The 27,180-nt window shown below is 39.3% G+C and overlaps 1 protein-coding gene across 3 annotated transcripts in view; it reads left to right on the forward strand.

Annotated features, from left to right (window-relative positions):
- Gabpa (GA binding protein transcription factor subunit alpha) overlaps nt 1-27,180 on the forward strand; it is a 32,841-nt gene that overhangs the window by 1,715 nt on the left and 3,946 nt on the right. For 2 of the 3 annotated variants that reach the window (XM_051191787.1, XM_051191786.1), the window contains exons 2-9: nt 983-1,085; nt 4,238-4,382; nt 10,697-10,781; nt 12,476-12,721; nt 20,187-20,381; nt 23,530-23,583; nt 24,388-24,528; nt 24,741-24,933. In XM_051191787.1, coding sequence (XP_051047744.1) covers nt 1,009-1,085; nt 4,238-4,382; nt 10,697-10,781; nt 12,476-12,721; nt 20,187-20,381; nt 23,530-23,583; nt 24,388-24,528; nt 24,741-24,933 — 1,136 coding nt within the window. In that variant the 5' untranslated portion in view covers nt 983-1,008. The remainder of the gene's footprint in view (nt 1-982; nt 1,086-4,237; nt 4,383-10,696; nt 10,782-12,475; nt 12,722-20,186; nt 20,382-23,529; nt 23,584-24,387; nt 24,529-24,740; nt 24,934-27,180) is intronic. The other variant, XM_051191788.1, reaches the window with a different exon arrangement.

The following is a 27,180-nucleotide window of genomic DNA, read 5'->3' on the forward strand; positions in this document are numbered from 1 at the left end:
TAGCACCTTTTCTTTCTCCTTACGTGTATGCCGAGTGGACCTACGCCCATCTTACCACAGATGTGTATCTTGGGTACAGGGTCATGAAGTAGTGAAGTAAGTACTGAGATGTTAAGTTGGAAGTGTTAGGAGAGCAAATAGGGCCAAGGACTGAAATAACAAACACTGTTCACCAGAGTCTTTTGGCAAAACAAAAAAACAAACAAAAAAAAAAAAAAAAAAAAAAACCTCGGAGTCTTCAGAACTGAAAAGAAAAATGATAGTTCACCTGAAGACGGGTCTTTGGCTTTTAACCTTTCATCAGATTTGGTTTTTGCTCTTCACACTTTTCCTAATGTTGACTGCATTTTCTAGGAAATGCACAATACAACGTGAATAAATGTCATTTTGCAGTGATTTGTGCCTGTGCATGTCTTCATATCCTGAATTATTTTAGTTAGCTTTTGTGTGAATTTCCTATTTCTATGTCATGCTTTGCCAACTCTGCGTAGTTTGTCCCAGATTGTATTTTCTCTCTTTGGTTGTTAATTAACGATGTTTGGGCTGTTCCACTTGATGGTCACTTTCAGGTGCTGTAGGTGTCTTTTCTGTTCTCTAACTTGTGCATTAAACAAGGATTTTAACCTATGCAACCGGATCGGACTTTTAGCTAGATAGTTGTATCCATCTCCCGTGTTCACCTTTACGTTTGAATCCACGTTGCTTTAATATAGTTGCTGTAACTTCCATTTGCCTTTGTAGTGTCTTGAATGAATTACTGACTTAGACTGGGCTAGCAAAGTTCCAGTGAAATCACTATATCAGGCTGATAAATACCAATTTAAACAAAACTAGTTTATTAATGCTGCAGATGAGCCTTCAAGTATATAAAGAACACTTCTCTGCTTTACCTCAGATTTGCTCGTTTTTCTTGCATATCATTTTTGCTTATACACATGATGTTTAAAAAAAATCTCATCTCTTTAAAATGTAACTCTTCCAGGACTGACCGTTTGAAATACTTCAGCCATGACTAAGAGAGAAGCAGAAGAACTGATAGAAATTGAGATTGATGGAACTGAGAAACCAGAGTGCACAGAAGAGAGGTCAGCATTTCTGAACTGATCAGTTTTCAATATTACTGGTATGCCAGATTACAGTCAAGGACCGGGCCTATATGTTTATTTTTGTTCCTCCCCTCCAACTTTAATAGAATGAAAGGCACTTCTGAAATATAAGGAGTAGTAAATGTACTTGATAATGATCACACAGTTATAAAAGCTGGCCTCTAACGCCATCTAAAAGGCATTTCTTTGATTTTTTTTTTTTTTTCCTCTTTAATTCTTGTATTAAAGGCTGGTCATTCTTATTTCAAAGACAGTTTAATTCAACCTGAATTTAACATTGGTTATTTATGAATGGCTGCTGTATATTGGTAACTGACGAGAATAAAATTAGTAAAATAAGACATTTTAAATGTCCTTATGAAGGTCTCATTGTGTTTGAGGAGACATACTGGTCTAGGATCACCTGTGTGCACAGGACTGAGCATAACAGTAAAAGTGTTGCTTTTTGGAATGACAATGGAGTCTTATTACTTGAAAGGGGGTAGTGATGAATTCAGAATCAAGGGAGAGATTCTGATAGAAACAGATTGGGAAAAGTCAGTGAGGAGGTTGTAGGAGATGATAAAGCTGGAGACAGGATTAATATACTGAAGCTAATTGGGGCTGAAAGGTCATGGTGGACTCTATGGAGTAGCAGAAGACAAGCCACTATGACATAGATATAGAGGATGCTGAGTTGAGAAGACAACTGAGATTTAAAACTTCAGTGCTAAAGAGCTTTGGATTTGTTTGTCCTTTTCTGCAGCAGCAGAATAGAATGCATGCTTCTCTTAAACACACACACACACACATATCACTGATGAGCGCTTCAGAGAGTCAAGAACCTAGGAACAGCATCGCTGGGTGGTTTTGATCTGGATCTATAGTGTCTTCCCCAAAGATCACTCTTGATATTGTTGGCAGGCAGCCTCAGTGTGTCCAGCAAGCCTTTCTCTAGGGCTTTTCAGATAGTCTGAGAGGATGCCAAGGTAGAAACCAAGGTGACTTTTAAAATCTCAGCCTAAAAACCTATAGCATTTGGCCACACAGCTCAACCCTGGTTCAGGCAAGTGAGATCACAGGCCTTTGCAGGTATCTGGGTGGTTGGTTGCATTGTAGGAATTGAGAAACAAAAATGTGACATCATTCACATTTCTTTGAAAGAAGCTGCTTATTAAGATTTTTAGATTTCCCAAGGTTTATAAGTTTGCAACAGGAAATGTTGCTATTCATAGATGTGAAATTTTAGAATCTGATTTTAAGTTGCATTTTTGGATCTTTTAAAAATCATTATTACTGAAAAGAATAGGCTTCTGTGCTTATAGCTGAAAAATATGCTGAAAGGGCTCACTTAGTCAAAACAGAGAACATTCTTTGTATTGAGCAAGGATAATCATATACTATTATTTTAAAATATACTGTTTTAAATCATGAGTGGTTCTGTCTTATAAATGTTAATTATTTTAAGAAGGAATGTGTTATATATATTCACTTAAATATGTATGTATATTATTATACTTGGAAGATATGTAAAAATAAAATGACAAATTGTGTATGTGTACACACTCATGTACTTAGGCATGTTTGTATGTGTTGAATGTGGATGCCTACATGCCACAGCATGTGGAGGTCAGCCTGAGGTGTTGGTCCTACCATCGAGTTTGTTTAAACAGGTATCTAGTGTCTGCCACTGCACAGGCCCACCCAGCTAGCCTGGGGTGGGGGGGGGTTCTCCTGTCTTACCACTGGCAAGGTGTGTACTATCACACCTCTCTTTACATGGGTTCAGGGGCCAAACTCTGGTCCTCACGGAGTACAGCAAGTGCTACCCTCCTGAGCCATTTCCCTATCCTAGCTGCTCACTCACGTTTCATTTTATTAGAAAATTTCATTTTACTTATTTGTCTGAGGGTGAGTATGTGCAGATGAGTTCAGGTAGGAGCAGAGGTAAAAGCATCAGGTCATCATGCAACTGGAGTTTTAGGTGGGTGGGTGTGAGCCACCTGATGTGGGTACTCAGAACCAGGTCATGCCCCAGAGTACTCTTAACCACTGAGGTATATCTCTAGTTCCCACTTCACACTTACTTTTAATATGTATTTTTAATAACTATAAAGAGATTTACATCATATTTAAAGTAAATGTATTGTGAAACTTCAGTAAATACTATTTTCTCAGTCTTTGTTTTCCAATAAGCATTTACAAGAGGAATGTACAATTACTTAAGGCTTTAAACATATTGGAATTGTGAAAAAACAATGCAAAAGAGCTCTAAGTAAGTTTTAAGGGGCAATATAATTTTCTAAGACCAGCCAGGCAGTAGTGGTACAAGACTTGGTACAGCACTTGGGAGGCAGAGGCAGGTAGGGCTCTGAATTCCAGGCCAGCTTGGTCTATATGATGAGTTCCAGGACAGCTAAGGCTATGCAGAGAAACCCTATCTCAAAAACCCAATAATAATAATATGGAGTGAGGCTAATTATAATAATTGTATAGTATTCAAGTTAAATTGGAAGTACTTATATTGTTATAAATACTTCAGTTTATATTTACTACGTAATACTGGGAAGGAAATTAATTAGTAGAAATGATGTACAAAATTTTGGTTTGATTTTCTTTGGTTTTTATATGGGGTTTTGAGATACAGGCTCATATAACCCAGCCTGGTTTCTGTTTCCCCATGGAACTAAGGTTGACCTTGAAGGGATCCTCCTGCCTCTTCTTCCCTAGTGTGACTATAAGCTTGTGTGCCATCCCAACAGGGTTCTCAGCATTTTAAGGACACAATGGATTGCAATGTCTCTGAGTCTTAAACTCGTGAAAATAATTTGAAATGTAATAAAGGCACCCATTTCCCCTTAGATAGTATACATCCAGCACTTATTCATGTGCTGGCCCATAAATCTGTATGCATAACTGAGCATGTTTTTAAGAATGCTTTAAATTTCAAATTAACTATAAGATTTGGTATTCCTATTGCCGTTAGTCAGTGAGTCTAACACAGAATCAAAGAAGAAATTAGTTGAGAACACAGAAAGAAAAGATTTTCAAAGACCACAGGTGTTTTTGGTATTAATTTTGTTTTGTGCGTCATGTTACCTTCACATCCCAGTGACATGTAATTATTAACCTTTATCTCCATTAACATTTAGCATTGTGGAACAGACCTACGCCCCAGCTGAATGTGTAAGCCAGGCCATAGACATCAATGAACCAATAGGCAATTTAAAGAAACTACTTGAACCGAGACTGCAGTGTTCTTTAGACGCTCATGAAATTTGCCTGCAAGACATTCAGGTAAGGTTTATCTCTGTAGATATCTATGAATAGACTAGACCTATGATCTAAAATGTGAGCATTTAGAAATGAATATTCTTTCAGCAAACTTTCGGTACCTAAAATTGAAAGATTGAGTAATAAAATGGAATAGAATGAACAAGTCACCCCCCCCCCCATATCCTCTCCCTAGATAGTACAGTCCTAGTACTCTGATCCACAAACCACTCCACCCAGAAGCTGCCCTATCCTCACTCTGTGTCCTACTGGGCCACTGCTCCACTGTTCTGGTTGAGCACTGGGCCAAAGTGCGGGTCCAACAACCCCTCCACCTCAGGGGAACTTCCTGGATCTGCTCTGAGTACACTGGACCCGCCTATCCACAAGGGACCACCCTGAGTCCCTGCCTGCCTATTCTTTGACCCCTATCGCAGGGCCTCTGCTGCAGGAGAGACTTTCTAGAGAGCTTAGACCACCCAGAGTTACAGACATCGAAGTCCTGACCCAACTATGCCCACCTGGAGAATGGGGGGGGGGGGGGGAGAGCGATGGGAAGACAGCAATACAAGAAAACAGCAGATTCTAGGGACTCTACACCAACTAGACCTGACCACACCAAAGCAGAAGAAGCAGAAGAGAACAATTAAAAAAGTAACTTCATAAAAATGATAGAGGCCCTCAAAGATGATATGAGAAAATCCCTTAAAGAAGTGGGGGAGGAGGGGAAATGGAAAAAATAAAAACCAAGCAAAAAAATGCAAGAAATGAACAAATCTCTTAAAGAAAGTAAGGAAAGCCAAGAAAAAACATCAAACAGATGAAGGAAACAACTCAAACAGTTCAAAACTTTAAAACTGAAATAGAGACAATAAAGAAAACACAATCTGAGGGAATGCTGGAAATAGAAAAACTGGGCAAACGAACAGGAACTACAGATGCAAGTGTAAGGATGGAAAAATACAGCCTAACTCTCCAATGACCCCCCAGGAAGCCAGAAGTTTAAAAATACTACCTAAAAAGCCCTAAATACCTTAAATTCCAGACCCTGTCCTCTGCCTGTAAATAGGTGAAAGGTATAGGAGTCTGCACAAATGCAAAACTCTGGGGCTGTAGAAAACTGATGAGTCTATAAAGCACAGGCTTGGATGATTTAAAATGATTGGTCTAAAAACTATAAATTGGTTGAAATTGATTGGCCCGCACCTCACAGGCTCTTAATGCTATGAGATGATTGGTTTACGATGTGCAGGCTTTGTTGTAAACCCTATAAAAGTTGTCTCAATTCTGTACTCGGGATCCTCAGTCCTCTACCCCTGTATGGCATATGACTGTGGACCCTAGTGCACTTGGAATAAAAAGTCCTCTTGCAGTTTGCATTAAAACTGCTTCTCGTGAGTAATTTGGGGTATTGCCTTTCCTGAGTCAGAGTGTGAAGGTCTACACTCTGAGGGTTGTTACAAGTAGGTTTTCCCTGCCGGCCTGGACCCACTGCGGCGCCAGCCCCATTTAATACACAGAGACTCTGTATTTGATATAATTCTGTTGGCCAGTTACTAGTTTCTTATCAGCTAGCTTAAGTATTAACCATTTCTATTAATGTAAGTATTTCCACGTGGTCTTATACACAAGAGAGGGGGCCAGCGGTTCTGCTCTCTCCTGCCTCCATGTTGACTCCTCCTTACTACTTCCTCGAATCCTCCTTGTCTCCTAGTCCTGCCTATCTTGCTTTCCTATTGGCCAACAGTGATTTATTCATTAACCAGTATGAGAAACATATTTACAGAATGACATCTCCCATCATCTCCTCTTTTCTGTCTAAATAAAAAGAAGGGTTTACAAGCATAACCAACAATACAGGAGATCGAAGAGAGGAACTCAGGCACTGAAGATAAACTAGAGGAAATAGATTCATCGACCAAAGAAAATTTAAATCCAACAAATTCTTAACATAAAACATCCAGGAAATGTGGGACACTGTGAAAAGGCCAAACCTAAGAATAAAAGGCATAGAAGAAGGCGAAGAAGCCCAGCTCAAAGGTGTAGAAACCATATTCAACAAAATCATTGAAGAAAACTTTCCCAATCTGAAGGATATGACTATGAAAGTACAAGAGCATACCAAACACCAAATAGACTGGACCAAAGAAAAACGACCCCTTGACACATAATAATCAAAATACCTAACATACAGAATAAAGAAAGAATATTATGAGCAGCAAAGGAAAAAGGCCAGGTAACAAAGGCAGACCTATCAAAATTACACCTGACTTCTCCATGGAAACTCTCAAGGCCAGAAGGTCCTGGGTAAATGTTCTGTAAGTACTAAGAGTCCACAGATGCCAGCCCAGCCTACTATACCCAGAAAAACTCTCAATCATTATAGAAGGAGAAAACAAGATATTCAGTGACAAAGCCAGATTTTCACAATACATATCTACAAATCCAGCCCTACAGAAAGTTCTGGAAGGAACATTCCTCCACTGCTGATGGGAGTGCAAACTTGCACAGCCATTTTAGAGATCAGTATGGTGGTTCCTCAGGATAATGGGAAATCAGTCTACCACAGGATCCAGCAATTCCACTCTTAGGCATATACCCAAATGATCCACAATCATGCAACAAGGACATCTGTTCAACTGTGCTCATCGCAGCATTATTTGTAATAACAAGAACCTGGAAGGAACCTAGATGCCCCTCGACTGAAGAATGGATAAAGAAGATGTGGCACATTTACATAATGGAATACTAATCTGTGGGGAAAAAAACAATGGAATCTTGAAATTCGCAGGCAAATGAATGGAACTTGAAGAAACCATCCTGAATGAGGTAACCCAGTCACAAAAAGAAGAACATGGTATGTACTTACTCCTATATGGATTTTAGACATAGAACAAAGGATCACCAGCCTGTAATTCACACTGCCAGAGAAACTAGGATACAAGGAGGAACCTAAGAGATTCATACAAGGTCCCTCACAGAAGGGGAAAGGGACAAGACCTCCTGAGCATATTGGGAGTCGGGGGTGGGGTGGGGTGTGGTGGGACAGTGAATGGAGAGGGAGCTAGAAGGAAGGGAAGGGGAGGAGAGGAAAGCACGTGGGAATAGGAAGATTGAGGCAGAGGAGGAATAGACGAGAGCAAAAAAGAGAGAGAGAGAGAGAGAGACCATAAAAGAGGGAGCCATTATAGGTTTGAAGAGAAAACTGACTCTAGAGAAATGTCCAGAGACCTACAAGACTGACCCCAACTAACAATCTGAGAAACAGTGAAAAGGCCCTTCCCTGATGAGATCCACCATCATATAGAGCCCTCATCTAGTAGCTGATGGAAACAGAAGCAAAAACACCCACAACCAAACACTGAGCCGAACTAGAATCCAGAGGCAGAGAGAGAAGTGATAAGAAAATGGGGACAAGACCAGGCTGCAGAAACCCACAGAGACGGCTGACCTGAACAAGGGGGAGCTCATGAACCCCAGACTAATAGCTGGGAAACCAGCATTGTACCGACTCAGGTCCTCTCTACTTGGGTCTCAGTTAGAAGGCCTGAGCAGTCTACAGGACCTCTGACAGTGGAACCAGGATGTATCCCTGGCGCACAAAAGGACTTTGGGAGCACATTCCCCATGGAGGGATACTCTCTTAGCCTAGAGGCAGGAGGGGGGGCCTAGTCCTTACTTCAAATGACTTGACAGGTTTTGTTGACCCCTTGTGGAAGGCATCACCCTCCCTGGGGAGTGTTGTGGGGGGAATAGGATGGGAGAGTGGTTGGGGGCATGGGAGGGAGGGAGAGGGAACTGGGATTGATATGTAAAATAAGAAAAATAAATAAATTTAAAAGAATGAACAAGTCACTCATTCCATTTTACCTTTGTGAGTGAAATCAAATCAGACTAAAAGCAGAGTGGTGGGAAGCACAAAAGGTGTTTGTGCTGACTTAACTTTGATGTGAGTTTACCTTAGATGAGGCCATTGACTAAAGTGTGTTTCCTTTGCATCCTCTCTGGTAGTAAATTTGAAGTATTTCCCATTGTAGCATTATGGTATGTTTTCAAACAGATTTATTTTACATTTTTTCCAAGAGATACTACTTCAGTGTGTAAGAATAGTAACTGAAGTAAGATTATGGACATAGTTTTCATGACTGTTCTTGACTCACAATAACTATTAGTGTTGTACATTTTTCTACATAATATATGAATGTATTTTTTGTCATTTTTTAGATTGATTGCTTTGCCTTATTCTTGGCTGTAATCTTCATACCTGTCTTGTGATATCATTTTTCCATATATTACAGAACATTGCCTTGGTATTTTAAAAACTCAAGACCTCTGTACCTACTGTTAAACTTTATTCTGTTATATAATAAATTGAAATGTGTTTATAGAATTTATGCACTAGTTGCTTTTGACCATATTTTAATTTTTCATTCAATATACACATAGTAAATGTTAATGGTGATTGGATATTGCTCTTCTAAAATTAAGGACTATCGTTGTATCTACTTAACGCAACATATTAAATTTTCTTCTTAGTAGTGAGAAGATAAATACCATATTAGGTATTTTGAAAGCAGTTGATACTTAGTATCTTATTAAACATGTAAAATACCCAACAGTTCTACTTCAAGGAATTGTTCTTACATTATGCTTAGCTGAATGGGTAGTAGGATATGTACAAAGATCCTAAAAGTAAATCTTTTACAGCAGAATATTCAATACCTAAATTCAGAATTCAAAGTAGTCACTAAAAGTGGTTAGCTAGAGCAGTAAGGACATTTTGAGTTAAACATTTACAAAACACTTCCAAATGATTTCATTTCATTGTATCAATCACTAACACTCATTTTGTTAATTATTACATTCTGTAATGATAAATAGAAAACCTGGCCTCATAATGAAATATGGCCTTTGAAGTACCTATTCTCTCATAGTTTCTGGATAAGGTGAAGTATGTGTAAATATGGCATCATCAGCTTAAGGGCTACGCTTGGATGTGTGGATGTTTCACAACCCTCCTAGCACCTTTCCTCGGCTGAACAAAGAATGTGAGCATGGCAGCTTCAGTTTCTCATGTCAGTGCAAACATGAATTTGGCATTAGTACCCGATGCTAATGCCAACGTGAAAGCTGCTGGAGTGATCACTGAGTTGTGCTTCTTTGAAGAATACCTTACACAATCAACCTTGCTGGAACCTTGTCCTTATGTGTCCTTGGGTCTGTGTACTGCCGTATTTTTTAGGACCTGAGAGCTAACTTTTCAGAATATGTAGGCCATAGTTACTAATGTCCTCTAGACCTGGAGGAAATCTTGGTGTTCAGAGAATTTTTAACTGTCAAGCAAAGGTTTACATTAATGAGTAGAAACTGCCACATTTAGCCAATCCAGTGTGCTACAGAGTTTTGTTCCTGTTCAAATTGGTTATAGTACACTTAATACTGAAGGTTTTATGTATAAGACATTGTAAATAATTGAAATTGTGATTGTACTTTGACTGAATTCTTGGTAATGCTAGTGAAAGGGGAATTTGTGTGTTCAGCAACATATATGCAGATATGTAAGGTGTTTATGACGGAAGCCTGTTCCAAGCTAGTGACACAATATCAGAGGCAAAATTATTTTTACTTCATTAATAAGCCATGGTAGGAAATGCATTTACTAGGAGATATGAAGGAAAAAAAGCATCGCTGTCCCTAGAATATGGCATTATGACAAAAGTAGATCTAGTAGTCAGGTCATGAATCCTTTAATTGTATTAACTTTGTGATCAGAAACTTTAGGGTGAATCCTAAATTTTAATATGTAGCATTAATTACAAGGGAGATAGGGCATGAATATGTTAGTAAATTTAGATAAATTGTCAGCTACTAATTAACATCCTTCCTGATTTGATACACATTGCATTATCTTGTACTTTAAATGCATTTGCAGAATGAAGAATTGCATGTTTTTGTTACTTAAGCTCTCAGCTGAGATTGCAGAACTCCCATAGAAAACTGCCACTTAAAGTAATTTTGCAGCAGCAGGGAATGGCTGTAGAATGTCTGCCTTGCGTACAAGAGAAGGCCTTCCCTGACTGAAGTCCTCAGCACCAGCAAAATAGAAAAATTAATTTGGAGGGGTTTGCTGTCTTCCATTACTTCCACAGTAGTGAAAATATTTTTAGTTTTAGCAAATAAATAGTATGAAAGTTTTGATACTAAATGCATTATTATAATTTAATTAGTATGCTCATAAATTATTCCCTGTTTGGTATGCTGGTTTACACTAAGCCATAGATGGTAACCTATCTAATGACTGAGCTAAAATAATCTTATTTATTCTTACCTGTGGTTAGCTGGATCCAGAGCGAAGCTTGTTTGACCAAGGAGTGAAAACAGACGGAACTGTACAGCTCAGTGTACAGGTAATCTCTTACCAAGGTAAGTTACTTTCCTTGGCAGGCATCTAAAACTGGAGCTAGTGTTTTTCTCCTAAGATAACTTGAATCTGTGTGTTTGCGGTATTTAACTGGAGTGATCCTACACTCAGGCTTTGTTTAGTACTTCTATCTTCAGGATAAGGCTGAAAGTGTTATCACTTTTCACCAGAATGAGATAGTGTTGTATATTGGAGTGTAATAAATACCAGAACCACACCATAAAGAGCTATTTCTTCTAACAATTTTTGTTCTTTTGAGAATTTCATTTTATTTTTACCATATTTACCCCACTCCTGCCCTTAACAGTTTAATTTTAATAAATATTGTATCTTATGTACAGTTTTATACCATTGTTCTTAGGGTATAATTTCTAAATGTAATTCTGATTTCTGAAATAGCTTTAAGTTTTTGCCTAAGGAGTTTCCATAGAGATAAATTACTTACCTCAACTTTGTTTCTCTTCTTTCCACAAGAATGGAGTTCGAACAATAATAATAGGACTTGGCTATCTTTAGGGTTTGTGTTAATTAGTGTGAATTTACTTGAACAAATCAGCGCGTGATTAGGATGGAAGACAAGGACTGAGGAGGTGGACTCAGTCTGTACAGTGCTTGTGAGTGAGCCTAAAGACCTGAGTTCAGATCCCAGCACCGTGTAAAACTGGACAAGTGGTTCTTCTTACCTTTAAGGCCAAAGCAGGGAAGGAAAAGTCCTTGGGGCTCACTGACTTCCCAGTCAGTGGAACATCCTGACTCAGCACATAAGGGGGAGAAAGATAGAGGAAGAGGGCCCACGCCAAAAGCTCTGGCTTTCGTGTGTGTGCTTACACTTGCGTGCATATACACACACTAGAGTAAAAAGAAGACAAACAGAGCCAAGCATACTAGTTAGTAGTCCCAGCACTTGGAAAGCAAAAGCAGTGGATAGGAATTTGAGTTATCTTAAGCTCTGTGGTGAGTTTATTGCTACCCTGGGCTTCATGTGATCCTGTCTGTCTAAAAGAGAAAGAGAACAGAGTCTCTCATTTTAACTTCCTTAGAAAGTTTGTAAAATCTTGAAGCATGTGCATACTCATATGAATTCTGGTGTAGATCACCTCTTTTGTACTACAGTTGTAAGAAATGGCACTTTTTTCCCATGTGGCATATGTAGGTAATGTTTATCAAGTGTGTTCAGGTGTGAATTATTGCTAAAGCTTGGAACACTAGGCTAAAGAATTTTTAGATATTCTTTGCATGTGTGTTAAATTTTATTACATTCCCTTTTACTTCAAGCACACATTTTATTTTCCAACTATTTCAGAATAAATTGCAGACATGATTATTTTCTATGTTGTAGGTGTCTGTGCTGCCTTTAAAAACAAGGGTCCAAGACTGGGTTACAGCCCAGGACTAGAGTGTTTACCTCTTATGTGTGTGGTCCTGTGTTTGATCTCCAGCACTCAGTAAAACAGTGCTCGAGCACTCTTCTGTGTGATCACATGACACAGTACTGTTGACATGGTACTGTTTCTGTTAAATTGTATGTATTTAGAAATAAGAATCTATTCGGTTTCTTGCTGTTTCAAGAACATCAATTTTTTGTTGTTGCTGATTTGTTTTCTTTTATCTCATTTGGAAACATGAACTTTTCTACTAGCTCCTTGTGTCTTATGGTTTTATTTAAATGTGTATTTTTGTTTCTATCCACTGTTAGGAATTGAGCCAAAGCTAAACATTCTTGAAATTGTTAAAACTGCGGAAACTGTTGAAGTGGTCATTGATCCAGATGCCCACCATGCAGAAGCAGAAGCACATCTTGTGGAGGAAGCCCAAGTGATAACTCTTGACGGCACCAAGCATATCACAACTATCTCTGACGAAACCTCAGAACAAGTGACGAGATGGGCTGCTGCCCTGGAAGGCTACAGAAAAGAGCAGGAGCGCCTTGGCATCCCCTATGGTAATGAGACCGCTGTTGGCTGGGTGCAGTAAGACTTAAATTAGAGTAGAAAATACCACTTGGATCAGATAGAATAGTTTTTACTGTAGGCATACTAGAAAGATTACTGGTTTTTATATGTTTAGTTAGTTTTGAAGTGTAACATACTAAGAACACATGAACACATACTATGCTGATTGCTTGGGAACAATTATTACAAAGAATATTAGAAGAAAATCCGCCCATAGCATGTTCACAGTGTAGTTGAAGAAAAAGAAGATTTTTTTAAAAAGTGACTCGAAGAAAGGTTCATCTGTCAATAACTAATACAAACAAAGCATGTCTTTAGAACCTTAAAGAAATCAAGCTGAATGGAGTTGAGGCAATAGTGCATGAATTCAGGGCAAGCTCAGGTTATGTAGCAGATAGGCCCTTTCCCAAAAAAGACAAGTAAAGATGTCATGAGGATCAGAGTACTCTGAAGAAGGTAGGAGCAGGTTTATTCTGAGACATTGCTGCCATGAAGACCACTTCAAACAGGAAACATCCAGAACAAACCTTAGACTTGGGTGACTACAAGAGTTTTTTCTGACATCGTAGAACTATTTTCAATTCATTAGGAATAAAGCATGAAAAACATTAGTGGATTAGTGGGTTCCATCGCAGGCGAGGGTGACCAAGGTGGGGGGCGGGGGGGGGGAGAACATGCCAGGCTGACAGAGCTAAATGAGAAGTTTTGTTAGAAAGGAAGGGGTGGGTAGGGGGCGGCAGGGGGTAAAGAGACACGGAGACAAAAGGGACAGAGAAGAGGGAGACAGGAAAAGTCCTGTCTGCCCCAGAGGAACAGTGGGAAACAGAGCAAAGGGGGCGGAGGTCTTTCTTTTTTTAAAGGGGTCCTTTGCACCTGGGCTGACCAGGGTACTGCCTGAGTTCATTCTGCCAAGTGACGGTAGCGAGCCAGCATAATGCCTGGATTCTTACAAAAGTGATAACTAAAAATCTGAATGTCGCCCAGGTGTCCCATAAGGCACATAGTGTCTGAGTGAAACAACATATTCTGGTCATTTATACAGTAGTAATATTGTCCACACTAGCATAGAGAAGGTGGATTCTTTGGTAGTAAAAAGAAAGAGAGGCGAAAACAGGGATAAGGTTGGCAGATTATGACCATGAAAAGAGGACACTCAAGTACTGACCTAACATTGAGAGCTTGAGTGGCTAGGGTGATAGTTTGGATACAAATTGGTTGCATCTTTATTACAGTGGCGCTATGGTAAATTCTGGGTTAATGTGACACACAAGAACAAAAATACGCCTTTGATGACACATCCCTCAACCCTGGAGAGGACTGGCCTCAATGCCTTCTGCTAGCTAGGCAAACACTTGACCTTTAAACTAGATTGCTAATTGCTAGGCATACCTTTGAAAGTCTTTTGAAAGAAGTGGTGATGTCTGGTAAGAGAGAGTGTTGACAACACTGGACTCTGAAGTTAAAGTGCATAATCAGTTTAGGGTGGCCCTGACATAGTTGTAGGAGCACAAACTCTCAGGCCAGGAATACAGATACTGTGTGGAGCTCATTCATACCTACTTTCTGTTTGAAGACAAAAGTTGGATTCTTTTGAGAGAAACACCATGGAGAAGAACACATTATTACAGGTTCCAAGACAACCTGTAGGACAGGGGAAGGAGAAGGGAAACAGGAAAACATTAATGATCCCATGTCTTTAATCCCAGCACTCCATTGGCAGGGACAGGCAGATCTCTTTGAGCTCTGCGCCAGTCAGGCCTTCATAGTCTCCAAAACAAACCCTCAAACCAATGGTATAGCTGAAGGCAGAAGGAAATAACTGTGTGGTATCACTGCTATTGAGGGCAAGCTATAGGCGGTTAGGACTCTTGAGATGTTTTTGAGAAAGGGAAAAATATAAAGTAGCATCTGTTTGGTAATCATAGAATTATTGTTCAATTTGGGTTTAAGTTAAATAAAGCTGAACTGTAGGCAACAACTTAGAAATAAAGAACATTCGTTAGAATTGTTTGAGGCAATAGAGAAGAAAGCATTAGGGAAACAAATTATCATACAGTTGGAGAGTTGGTAGTATGCTCTTAGCACTATTCCCCTAATAATAACAACTTTCAGTATTCAGAGTGCATTAGATATTTTATTTAGACATGGTTTAAGTTACTTGCATTCACCCTTTATGAGTACATATGTTGCCTTAAGAGTCTGAAGAATTTGTTATCCCTGAAGATTGGGGTCCTCCTGGAACCTGTTCTCCACAAATGCCAGGGGATAGCTATATGCAATTCTTTATTGTGATGTGTAAAAATTTACTTTTGGCATGTGGAAGCTAGTGTGGATAGACAGTGTATGTGACCTTCATGATACCAAGTTAGGACTCACCTGTGAGGAAATGCTGAGAAGGGAAGAAAGGGGCGTGAAGACTCTGAATAGTGTTCTTGCAGCATTTGTTGTATTTTCCACATCTTCAGTAGTAGATTTAGAGGAATTAATACATAAAGATACATAGGTAGCAAGATGACTGATTGGCTGTGGCTCGAGGTCCTACCCAGAATGTCATTTGCTTCACAGTACGTTTAAAATACTCGATGAGACTCTTGTCATGAAAGTTTTACCTACTAGACAGTGTCTTAGTTATGGTTTCTATTGCTGTGACCATGGCAACCCTTTCAAAGAAAATATGTAACTGAGGTGGCAGCTTACAGTTCAGAGGTTCAGTTCATTATCGTGGTGGGACAAGATGGCAGATGTGGTGCTGGAGAGGTAGCTGAGAGTGCCACATCTTTCAGGCAACAGGAAGTGGCTGAGACACTGGATGGTACCTCAGAACCCATCCCCACAGTGACACACATCATCCAGCAAGGCCATATCCACTCTAAGAAAGCTACACCGACTAATGGTGCTGTTCCCTATGAGATTATGGGGGGCCAGTTATACTCAAACTACTACATTCCACTCCCTGGCCCCATAAGCTTGTAACAGTATCATAATACAAAAGTTCCCATAGTCTATCACACTCTCAACAGTGGTTTTAAAGTTCAAAGTCTTTTCTGAGATTCATACAATCTCTTAACTATAAAAACCAAACTCAAAAGCAGATCACATACTTCCAACATGTAATGGCACAGGACATACATTACTGTTCCAAAACACAGGGAAAGGAGCATCGTGAGGAACTAAAGCAGGACTGAAATCCATCTGAGCAAATCCAAACTGCACCTCCGTGTCTGATGTCAAAACGCTCTTCAGATCTCCAACTCTGTTCAACTTTGTTGTTTACAACACACTTGTTTCTCTTGGACTGCTTTTACTCCTTGTTAGCAGCTCTCCTCAGCAGGTAACCCACAGCTCTCCTATCTCCAGCATCTTGGGTTCTCCAAGGCAATCCAGGCTTCAACATCACTACTTCAAACAATGGCCTCTTCTCGGCCTCTCCATTCGGGACGCCCCTGACACATCTGATTACATTCAAAATACCACAGCAAACTTACAAATGAGTAATATTTTCTCAGGAAACTCATTTCAAACTTCTCTTTCTTTAACCTACATGCAGTTCTTTGACAAATTTATTAATTCCAGTCACCACTAAAATAGAATTAACTATTTATAGCTACTTTAAATCTCTTTGAAATACTGATCCACATTAGGTAACCTTAAAGTTCACATTAGTATAAACAAGCTTAGACATTTCTTCATTCATGTGGTATATATGTGAATATTTTTTAGTGTTGCCCATTAAACTAATCTGAAGATGAAATTAATAATTGCATAGTAGTTAGAAATCTATCAAAGAGATGGGCTATACAAACTGTTAAAACAATGAAAACAAATTCAGAGTCAAATATGTCTTTTTTTTTCTTTATGAAATATTAATATTTAAATGATAGCTAGGTTGTGATTTGCATTTCTTTTTTTAAAAAAATTCATGTTTTGCACATACTAACATTTAAGAACATATGTAGATTCTTGAATATAAATAATATTCACACAAGAAAATATTAAAGACTGTCTAACTGGCTGTCCAGTTCCATAGCTCTGTCTTCTCCACACTGGTAAACTCTTTTTTTAACTTCTCTCAAGGCCTGATAGAATGATGTTTCCCAGAAGCCAGTGCTGCACCAGCTGCCCTGTTGGCAGGTTCTCTCCTCTAGCTACAACTGTGTTAGACTTATTGCTTTTGTTCATCACCTTGTAGTGAGTGAGACTTAGCTAGCTTCTGTGTATAACAAAGTAAGAGCTTGTTTTTTTCTCATTTTGGTGACTTGGCTGGTGTGTGGTGTGGTGTATATGTTCTTTTGTTGTTGTTGTTGTTGTTGTTTTGTTTCATATTTTGAGATGAAGTCTTGCCCGGGTGGACTTTCTTAGCTTGAGGTCATCCAGCCTAAGCCTCACCAGGTGTTGGAATTGCAGGCACCTGGCTTCCCTTTCTGTTTTACAAACTGCTTTGTAACTTTCATGTAAGTCTGATAGCCTTAGGACTGCTCATTTGTTGTAGATAACTTTGAGGTTTCATAAATTAAAGATTTCCTTCATTTTTGTTATTTGATTAGTTTTTTTTCGTTTGTTTGTTATATTTTATAAGACAGTCTCACTATAGCCCAGGCTATCCTAGAATTCACCAGGTAGCCCAGCTTGTCCTTGTCCTTGTAACAGTGTTTTGATCAGCCTTCTAAGTCTTATTTTTAGTGTACCCCTCTGGCTTTCTTTCTCCTACTTTGAGGGATCGGACGTTAAGTTTTCTCATTCTCGTGTGTATCTGGAAGCAGTCTCCACACGTCTAGCGCTGTCGTTTAGCCTTTATTCCGCGGTAGTGCTGAATCCTCCAGTTCCTGTTTTTGTAGCTTCAGCCTGTTGTTTTACTCCCCACTCTTTCATTCTGTATACAGATTCTCTAGGAAGGGTTTCTTAAAAAGATTTTTGACTTTACTCTTATGATAGTGTCCTAGCACATTAAAATTGACAATTTCACTTTCCTTCTAAGTGTGATGACCCCGTTCCATTGTTGTCCTATAAAACATTCAGAGGCACCTTCGTTCAAGTTCTTAAGCATTGTGGCCTTTTCATTTGCTCTTTGTATCTGGTCTTTATCTTAATTTGGTTACAGTGAGAATCTTTTCCTCCACTGTGTTATGTGTTAGCATTTCTTCGTTGTAATGTATAGTCTTAAAAGAACAATCCCAGTCTACATTAAATGAGTTCCCTCCTCTTCATCCTTTCTTGCTGCCTGCAGTCAGTACAGCTCTGAATGGAGGAGTTCTCACTTTACACTGGGCTACATGTTTGGGTATAGTTTCTCTTAACTAAGTAAGTTGGTTACTGCCCGGCTTATTGTTTTTAAGAGCTAACCCTCCCCTCCAACTCTGTGACTTTGTATTTGGGCTGCTGTGCTTATGCATCTTAAGTTTTTCTCTGTCATGTCACTATTTCCTTTGAGAAAAGAGACAACTACACAGCCAGTTCAGTTGATTAAATGGATGTCCTGATAGTATTTGAGGAAAACAAGAGAGACTTACTTGTTCTTGATAGTTTCTTGTAAATTTGTGTGTAAAGTGGGCTTGCTTGCTTTCATAATTTAGAGGGAGGTGGGCGGCTAACTCAGAGCCATCTTATGTTGGTCTCAGCGTTCCAGAGCTGAGTGCCTTACTCTCTCAGCTCTTATTTGTTGCCTATTCATTCTCATATGCTCTATCCCTTCATCGCCTCCCATCCCATCTCGCTCCCTCTCTCTCCTTTTTTGGCAATAATGGAGGTTGAACCCATGGACTCATGGGTGTTTGACAAGCACTCTACCACTGAGCTATATCCTCAGTTTTTTGTTTTGAGACGTGGTCTCCTTAAATTGTCCAGGCTGGCCTTGAACTGTGAATGACTCCCTGCCACAAGCTCCAGGTAACCCGGGTTATGGGTCTATACCATCAGGCCCAGTATCTGTTTCCTTTATTTTATTCTTTTGTTGTTTCCTTCCTAATCTGCTTTTGCCTGGGCCTTCTTTGGTTCCTTGTTGCCATGCCCCATGCTTCACGTCTTGTTCCTATCCCCTCCCTGGATGCTGTATTCAGTTGCTTCTGCATCAGGAGAACTGTGCTGTAGCCTTTGATTTTATTTTGGCCTGCTGTGCTTCGGGTACTGCTTCTTGGCTGTATCCAGGCATCCTGTGCTCAGATTGAATCATGTCATTTTGCTTCCCTTTGCATTCTTCTGCAAGTTTGTTTTTTCACTACCTGAGATGAGAGCTGACTGTTGGCCAAGCTGCTCTCAAGTCTCCTTAGCCGTTGGGGTTACGGAGTGTGTCACCGCACCCACTATCTTATAAAATTGGCTTTGTCTTCACCCAGGTATATTAATGGACTCTGGTAGATATTTTGTCACCTGGGTGTTGCTGTTTGGTTTTTGTAAGCAGTTATGGCTTCCTGGTTTTACCCTCAGTTGCTTTCCTGTCTCTCTGTGTACATTCAGAGAAATCAAACTTTATTCCCATCTTCCTATACTTTACCCTTCTCTTCTTGCTTTCAATCCTAAATGTTTATTTTTACTATATATTGTTCCTTGAAAAAATTCTGATCGTACTTCTTCACTTATTTTCTTACTGAATAACACCTATTTATTGGGTATATAATCAATGTTATTTGAGTAGATCATTATCTTCATAGAAGAGTGCAGAGTGCCAGTACCAAAATTATCCAGCATTAAGATCCCACAGATAACATTTTCTGTTAGGAGCCAGGAATATAGTGATGTAATCTTTGTATATGCTGGCAATCCTTTTTTTTTTTTTTTTTTCCCTATTTTCAAATTAATTTAGCTTTATAAAAACAAAAATAACAGATGAAATACGTTGGGTATTCTTTGTGTAAAGTCAACAAGATGTCTGTTCAAGGCACTGTGATAGACTCTGAAGTCAGATTTTCAGACAGTCTCTGGAGTTACAGCCGTGATGCCAGTGGGGAAACAGCAGAGTGGAGAGGTAGTCAGAATACCCTATCCTAAGTGCCACCAAGTGTGAGGGCAAGGTAGCTAACCTTCTATTGGACGGGACGGAGAAAAGGTGCATTGTGCACAGTTTTGGAGAGTAATGCCAGCTCCCTAGGGTCCCGTGGAATTTTTTTTCAAGGCACCAAACCATGCAGTGCTACAGAATAGTATTTTGAACTTGGGCAGTACCCTCCATTACCTCCAAGATACTTCAGTTGTCATTTGGCCTACCAGAGAACACTCTTCTAGTTTGGTTATTATGTAAAAATTCCAGACTAATTGATAATAGAACCAAGTGACTTCATTGGTAATTTAGATTGAAAAATTGAAAAAGAGTTAAGGAGAAAATGCAGTATCAGCATGAAAGTCGTTGCTTCACTTGGGAAAAACATCTGTCTGGATTTCATATGTGTATATATGTGTATTGAGAAATTAACTGTAAGTTTTTCTAAGATGGAACTAGGCTAAAGGTGATATTTTTTTTTCTAGATCCTATACAGTGGTCCACAGACCAAGTCCTCCATTGGGTGGTTTGGGTAATGAAGGAGTTCAGCATGACTGATATAGACCTCACCACACTCAACATTTCGGGAAGAGAATTATGTAGTCTCAACCAAGAAGATTTTTTTCAGCGGGTCCCTCGGGGAGAAATTCTCTGGAGTCATCTGGAGCTTCTTCGAAAATGTATAAAATTAGAGTTATTATCTTTTGCATTGTAACTAAAGCTTAATTTTATTTTTTGTAACTTTGTTTTCATTTTACTAATTGTTAATAAGCAAACACATGCTATAGTAATTAACATTTATTGTTATATAGGGAGTGTGAAGAGTGAAGAGTTCTTTATGTATTATCTCAGTTCCTGTAGTAATGCCATGAATTATTCCTTTCCTGATTTTTACTTTCTATGTGAGAGACTGAGGCTGTAAGATCCCTACAAAGTGTTAGACCTAGAGAGTGTCCAAATGAGATTCTAACTCAGGCTTATGCCACATCCCCGGGTCTCTCGCTCTCTCTGTTCTTTTTGGTTTTCTTTTTCTTTTCGAGACGGTATTGTTGTGTACTCTGTCTCGTAGCCTCAGTGTTTGAGCCTCTTGCTGCAGTTTCCCAGGGGCTGGGATTGCAGGTGCAAGCCTGGTCAGCACCCAGATCTTAAATCTCACAAGATGCTCCACCCCTAACCCTCTTCATATTCTCTTTGCCTAGTCGTTGCCTGCATTTGATCACAGATTTCCTTCCTGGTCCCTTACTTGTGGAATTTGGCATTTTTAATGCCTCCTTTAGTTGAATAAGTAAGTTTTTTTTTTTTTTTGTTTTGTTTTGTTTTTTTTTTTGTTGTTTTTGTTTTGTTATGTTTTAAGAGAGCTGCAGAGATGATCAGGGGACTATGAGGGAAACTTGGAAACCATCTGGCTGACCAAAGATTTCATGTAAACATAAATTTTTTGTTTAATCCATCCTATATGTTAATGACTTTTCTGGTGTCTTGTTAAGCAATCTTAACAACAGCTAATCCCCTCATACTGTTTTGTATGTCAGTGGTGTTATAGATCTGTGGTTTTCAGTTTACAAGTGGGTAGACTCTGTTCTTTATTAGCGTGAAGGATGGAAATGCCGTGGCTCTTACTTCGTTCTACTGTACACCTGGTAAGGAAAGGAGGTCTTACCCAGTAATTGATGCTGGGTTTTCACCCTGGGTGCCTTCTGTTGAGTAAGAGGTGAGTTCTGGGAGGAAGCTCTGCTTGCTCAAGCCTCTTGAATGGATTCTCATGGATAGTTTTAAGTGTCACTGAGAGACTGTGTGCATTGGCTGTGTAGGGCTATTACCAGCTTCAGTTCTTACACAAGAGTAAGCCGAAGGTCTTGGTTGTGCTTTTAGAGTCTCAACTGAATCATGGTCATTCAAACATTTTCTTGTTGGAATTCTTGGAACTACAACGATAATAGTCTCTTCGGAAGGCATGGTGTTTCCAGTCTCTCCCACATCAACTCTTTCTTGTGCTTGTCACGTTGTTGATTCACCTGATGTTTCTCAAACTGTGAACGTTACTACTCATTTGCTATTCCTAGTCAGGAGGCAAGAGTCTTGTTTGTCCTTACTTTTCTGTGCACTGGAGTGAGTTTTCCTCAGAGAAACTCTGCTCTAATGTTGTACAGCCTCCATAAATATCTCACAGAATTGCTTGCCCTTCCAGCATGGATCTTTGCTCTTATAAGTAATTGGCATTTGGTTTTACGGTCTGAGGCCCAGTTCAGCATTTATAGTATGGGCATGATGATCTATAGGCCTTTTCTGACAGACTGTCTTTAGTTCCCAAGTCTTCTCAGAGCACTTCCCACCTCTGAAAGGGACTGTTTCCTAGGGCAGAGCTTCTGAGCAGCCTGTGGCCTAGTCGGCCTTAACACTCTCTTCTGAAGCCATCTGAAGACAGAGCTCCTTTTTGCACCTTGATTACTCGGCCCACTTGAATGCAGCTCCTAAGTTCGTTCTTCACAGGTTCTGTTATATTTGGGGAAGACAGATAAATGGTTCGGGCATACAGATTCTTCAGTGTGCCTTTGGTGTGAATATCTGCCTTGTCACCAAAGACCAATGTCGTTAGAGAAAGAACTGCTTCGGCGTTATATTCTTAGGGCCTAATGTTTTCTCGTAAACTGCTCCATGTTCCCCAGGACTTCGATTTCAAGCATTCTGTTTCCCTCTTGCATGGTTAAGATTTGGGGGGCTTCTGACGAAACATTCAAGAATCTATCACTGTGTGTGTTCTGCTTTGTCTTGAGAGTCTGAGAACCACACCAAACCCACGTCTCTGAGAATGAAGGTTGGATCTGAGTTTCCAGGTCTCCGGTGTCTGGGCTGTGTAATTTCTCCTTTCTAGTATGTCTCCTTTAAGGCTAAGCCATTTCTATTCATTTAGTGACAGATGGAGAAATTTCAGTCTTAATAGCATTTTTCTTCGTTGAGACTTTTAAAAATACTAAGGAAAAATTACCACAAATAAAGGTTTTAAGAGAGAAAAGTTCTGAGGAAGAAGATTCAAAACTAGATGTCTGAATAAAATATAATAATCGTCAGTTTATTGCAAAGTTAACTTTGTAGTGTGCTTTTTAAAAACTTTTCTTTAGCATTCAGAACAGCCTTCTTTGTGAGCTGTGTGAAATCTCACTTAGACAGAAAGGATGTCCAGAGGTCAAGATTTTACCTAAGTGGTAGTGATTGCTAAGATCTAAAGCCCTATGTCTCTGAAGCAAGTAATTAAGACCTTAAACTTAGGAGTTCCAAAGAAAATTCCATCTGGTGTGTAGGATCCAGACCTTATCTTAGTCTCCCAGCTCTTCGCTGCTCTTATATCTCAAACTGGACCCAGGCATTACACCCTCAGAGTGTTCTTAGGTTCCCTGTCTCATGATTCACTCAGGCCCAGGATGATTACTGACAGGTTCAGTTTCAACAAACAGGCATGATTATGACAAACATAGTGCCAGAAATTGGGATGTATGATTATAGTAAGATTATCGTAAGAATAGCATCTAATCTGGGAAGACTGACACATGATTAATGAAGGTTTTGCTAATAATTAAACTTTATGAATGTTATAATGTTAAGTCGGGTTTATCCAAAAGTGAATGTTATAATTGAAATATCTCGAGGGTTTTGTTATCCTGCTAAGTTTCAGTTATCTAATACATATCTTGTTTGTTTGTCTCACTGGTTTTGGTTTTAATTGTGGGTCTTTGAAAAAAAAAAAACATTGTGTTTGCTAAATTCATTTTTATTGGATTGGGAATTATATTTTTGGTTTTAAATGAAAATGAATTTTCTTGTGTTCTTCAGATGTTTTGGCAAGCCAAGAACAACAGATGAATGAGATAGTTACAATTGACCAGCGTGAGTATTCATCCCCATAGAATTTGCCCACTTACCAGAAAGACATGCTCCTTTGTTAGGTAACTTCAAGTTAGTTTCCACATAGCTTTCTATGAGAGGGATGGAGCGTCATAAGTAGCCCCTTGTAGACCAGGAGCAGAGCCTGTGTGCTGGGTTTGCTTACTTGGGATCCTGTTGTTCCCTCTCTAAACTGAGGGCTGATTATCCACAGCTGCTCCTTCAGAGTTCTTTCTTTGTGCCAGCTGTGCTCCCTAAGTACTCTGTAGCATTACTCTGTGCATGCCTGAGGCTGGTACCTGCGCCAGTGATAAACTCAGTGGCTATTTACCACGGTGACGCCTGGAATTCTGTTTCCTTCATTTTCACTGCTGAATAGCTTTTATGAAAATGCCACAAATGTTACCAGATAGTTAATTTAAGAAACATGAGTTTCCATTTCTACCCTTTCAATTCCATGAGAGCCGGCTTTTTCACAGTGCTTATGAGTTTATAGTCTTGTGGACTAGTGTGAGTTCTCGGTAGTCTAAGTTTGCACCGTCTTTTAAACCATTTTTACAAACAAATGAACTGGAACTTTGAAAATGGATATATGCCATTTTAAGTTGTTGTTTTGGAATAAGGAAGATTAGCTGTTTCTAAACTAAGATTCTCACGACCTGCAATGGAAACAGCACCACTTTCTTCTCTACCTAGGTCTGAAGTCTTTTCTTGACGTGATTAGAGGGACATTAATTTTATTGATCGTATTTATTTTTACTTCGTATAATAGAAAGAAAATGTTTTCCTTTTTGCCTTTTCTTTCAGCCGTGCAAATTATCCCAGCGTCAGTGCAGTCAGCTACACCAACTACGATCAAAGTTATAAATAGTAGTGCAAAGGCAGCCAAAGTACAGAGATCCCCAAGGATTTCAGGAGAAGATAGAAGCTCACCTGGAAACAGAACAGGTATTTTTGCATGGATTGATGTTGTAAAACTTGTCAAGTTAGATATCTCAAAGTATGAATATAGACTCTCTCTGTCAATGTGTAGTTCATATTTCTAAAATGTGAAGTTTGTTTTTGCCTTAGCTGAAATTGAACCGGAGAATCTGTGCACTGCCTTTGAGTATGTTAGCTTCTAACATGGTGACCCCTGCTTGTTATGCTTATGGATTTAGGAAACAATGGTCAGATCCAACTGTGGCAGTTTCTGTTAGAGCTTCTCACTGACAAGGATGCTCGAGACTGTATTTCTTGGGTCGGTGATGAAGGTGAATTTAAGCTAAATCAGCCTGAATTGGTTGCACAAAAATGGGGACAACGTAAAAACAAGCCTACAATGAACTACGAGAAACTCAGCCGTGCGTTACGGTAAGCATTTGTAGTTCTTGTTTGTTTTCCCTAATACCAGACTTCTCTAAAATGTAGCTTCTTGTTCATGATATAAGTCTGTTAAATAATGAAAATAAAATATTTTTTCTTAAGATAGTGGGAGTGAGCCAGGCAGTGGTGGTGCATGCCTATAATCTCAGCACTTGGGAGCAGGGGGAGGCAGATCTCTATGAATTCCAGGCTGCAGAGTGAGTTCCAGGACAGCCGGGGCTACACAGAGAAATCCTGTCTCAGAAAACAAAACAAAACAGAAAAAGATAAGATGAGGGTGTGTGTGTGTATTTGGTTGATGGATGGATGGATGGATGGATTGATTGATTGATTGATTGATTGATTGATTGACTGACGGGATGGCTCAGTGAATAAAGGTGTTCACCACAAGCCTGCCCAGCCAAGGTCCCTCCTTGGATCTACACAGTAGGAGAACCAGCTTCTGACTCACGTATACACACACACACACACACACACACACACACACACACACACACACACAGAATAAATGGTGTGATTTAAAACAAAATTTAAAGCTAAATTTTCATGCAGTATATTAAAAATAAAATAAAACTTTTATAATTAAATTTAATTAAAATGATAATTTTGAGGTGCATAAAGCTTTTTAAAACATAAGATTGTATTATGTGATTTAAAAGCATTTAATTCTCTGCTCATTAATCTTTAATATTGTTGTAATTTGCATTACAAAGATAAAGATGCTACTTACATACCAAATTTGAGTGTATAGTGTATCAAATATGTGAATACTGTCTTCTGTTTTTATAGTCATGTTTACAGTTTTATCTTTTTATCTCTGCCTAAATCCAAATAACCAAAAGTATAACTTTGAATGATTTTTCCTAAATACTGTGAGTACTCTAAATGGAAAGCCCTCAACTACCTGTGTTAGTGTGGGAGTTACTTCCACACTGTGGCCAGAGGTGGGCCCTGCAGGATTGTATCCAGTGAGGAGTGTCTTTGTTCCCTGCTAAGTTACTACGTGTGTCCACACATACTTAGTGTCCTATCATCCATGTATCAGCAGCAGAATGAGTAGACTAGGTAATACATTTGAGTATTAAATGTGAATACTGCCACAAATGATGATACAGTAATGTTCAGGAAGGGGTCTGTGTCCAAGGGCCTTTATACTGTGTGTGTATGTGCGCGCACTCACAGTACAGTTTGATAAAATAGGAAAAGCAAACTACAGCATTTATGTGCATTACAGGAGAAAACACAAAGGAGAGCAATGAAATTAGTGTCTTGAAGCAAATTGTGTTTTCCCTTTAGAGTGAGGAGGTTGGATAAGAACAGAGGAGGCTCTAGGTGTTGACAGAGTCTGTGATTAGATCTGAGTGATACTGAATGGTGAATTGTCATTGTATTACACACAATTAAGGCTTGTGTGTGTGTTCTTCTTTTCTTTTACCAAGAAATGATGGTTATACCAATTACAATTACATTCTAGAAAGATGAAATCACTTTCTTTTTTCTTTTTCTCGTGTCAATTTGTCATAAACTTGTATTTTTAAACTGCATGGCAAGCAATTTGGTGGTTTATAAGCTGAGATTCAAATTCTTTGTTGCTGTAAAGCCTGCTGTACAGAGTAACTATAACTGAACTGCTTCTGTCTCTAGAAACTGTAGTAACTAACCCAGAGTGGATGCTGGGTCTGCTCTGCAGTTGTAGACTGGGCAGCCGTGGTTCTTTATGGTACCCTTTATCTCTTCCTGGAGCCTGTTTGTTCTCACCCCTTAAATTTTTTATTCTTTTGGGGCCTGTCTTAATGTTTTATTGATGTGAAGAGACACCATGACCATAGCAATTTTTAAAAAATTTTTATTTTATTAACTTTCTTTCATTTATTTTACATACCGACCAGTTTCCCCTTTCTCCTCTCCTCCCATCCCGTCCCTCCCAAACTCCTGTCTACCCCTCTGCCCATCCACTCCTCCTCCATCTTCACTCAGAAAAGGGCAGGCCTCCCTTGGGCTTGAACCAAGCATGGCACATGAAGTTGAGGTAGGACCAAGCTTCTTCCCCTGCTTCAAGACTGGGTGTGAGGTAATCCAGTGTGGGGAACAGGTTCACAAAAGAACCCCAACAATTTTTTATAAAGGAAAACATTTAATTAGGGTGGTCAGGGTGGCTGGCTTATAGTTCAGAGGTTCAGTCCATTATCATCATGATGAGTATGGCAGCGTGCCAGCAGATGTGGTGCTGGAGGA

This window comes from Phodopus roborovskii, unplaced genomic scaffold (assembly GCF_943737965.1).
Source record: "Phodopus roborovskii unplaced genomic scaffold, PHOROB, whole genome shotgun sequence".
Classification (NCBI taxonomy): Eukaryota; Metazoa; Chordata; class Mammalia; order Rodentia; family Cricetidae; genus Phodopus; species Phodopus roborovskii.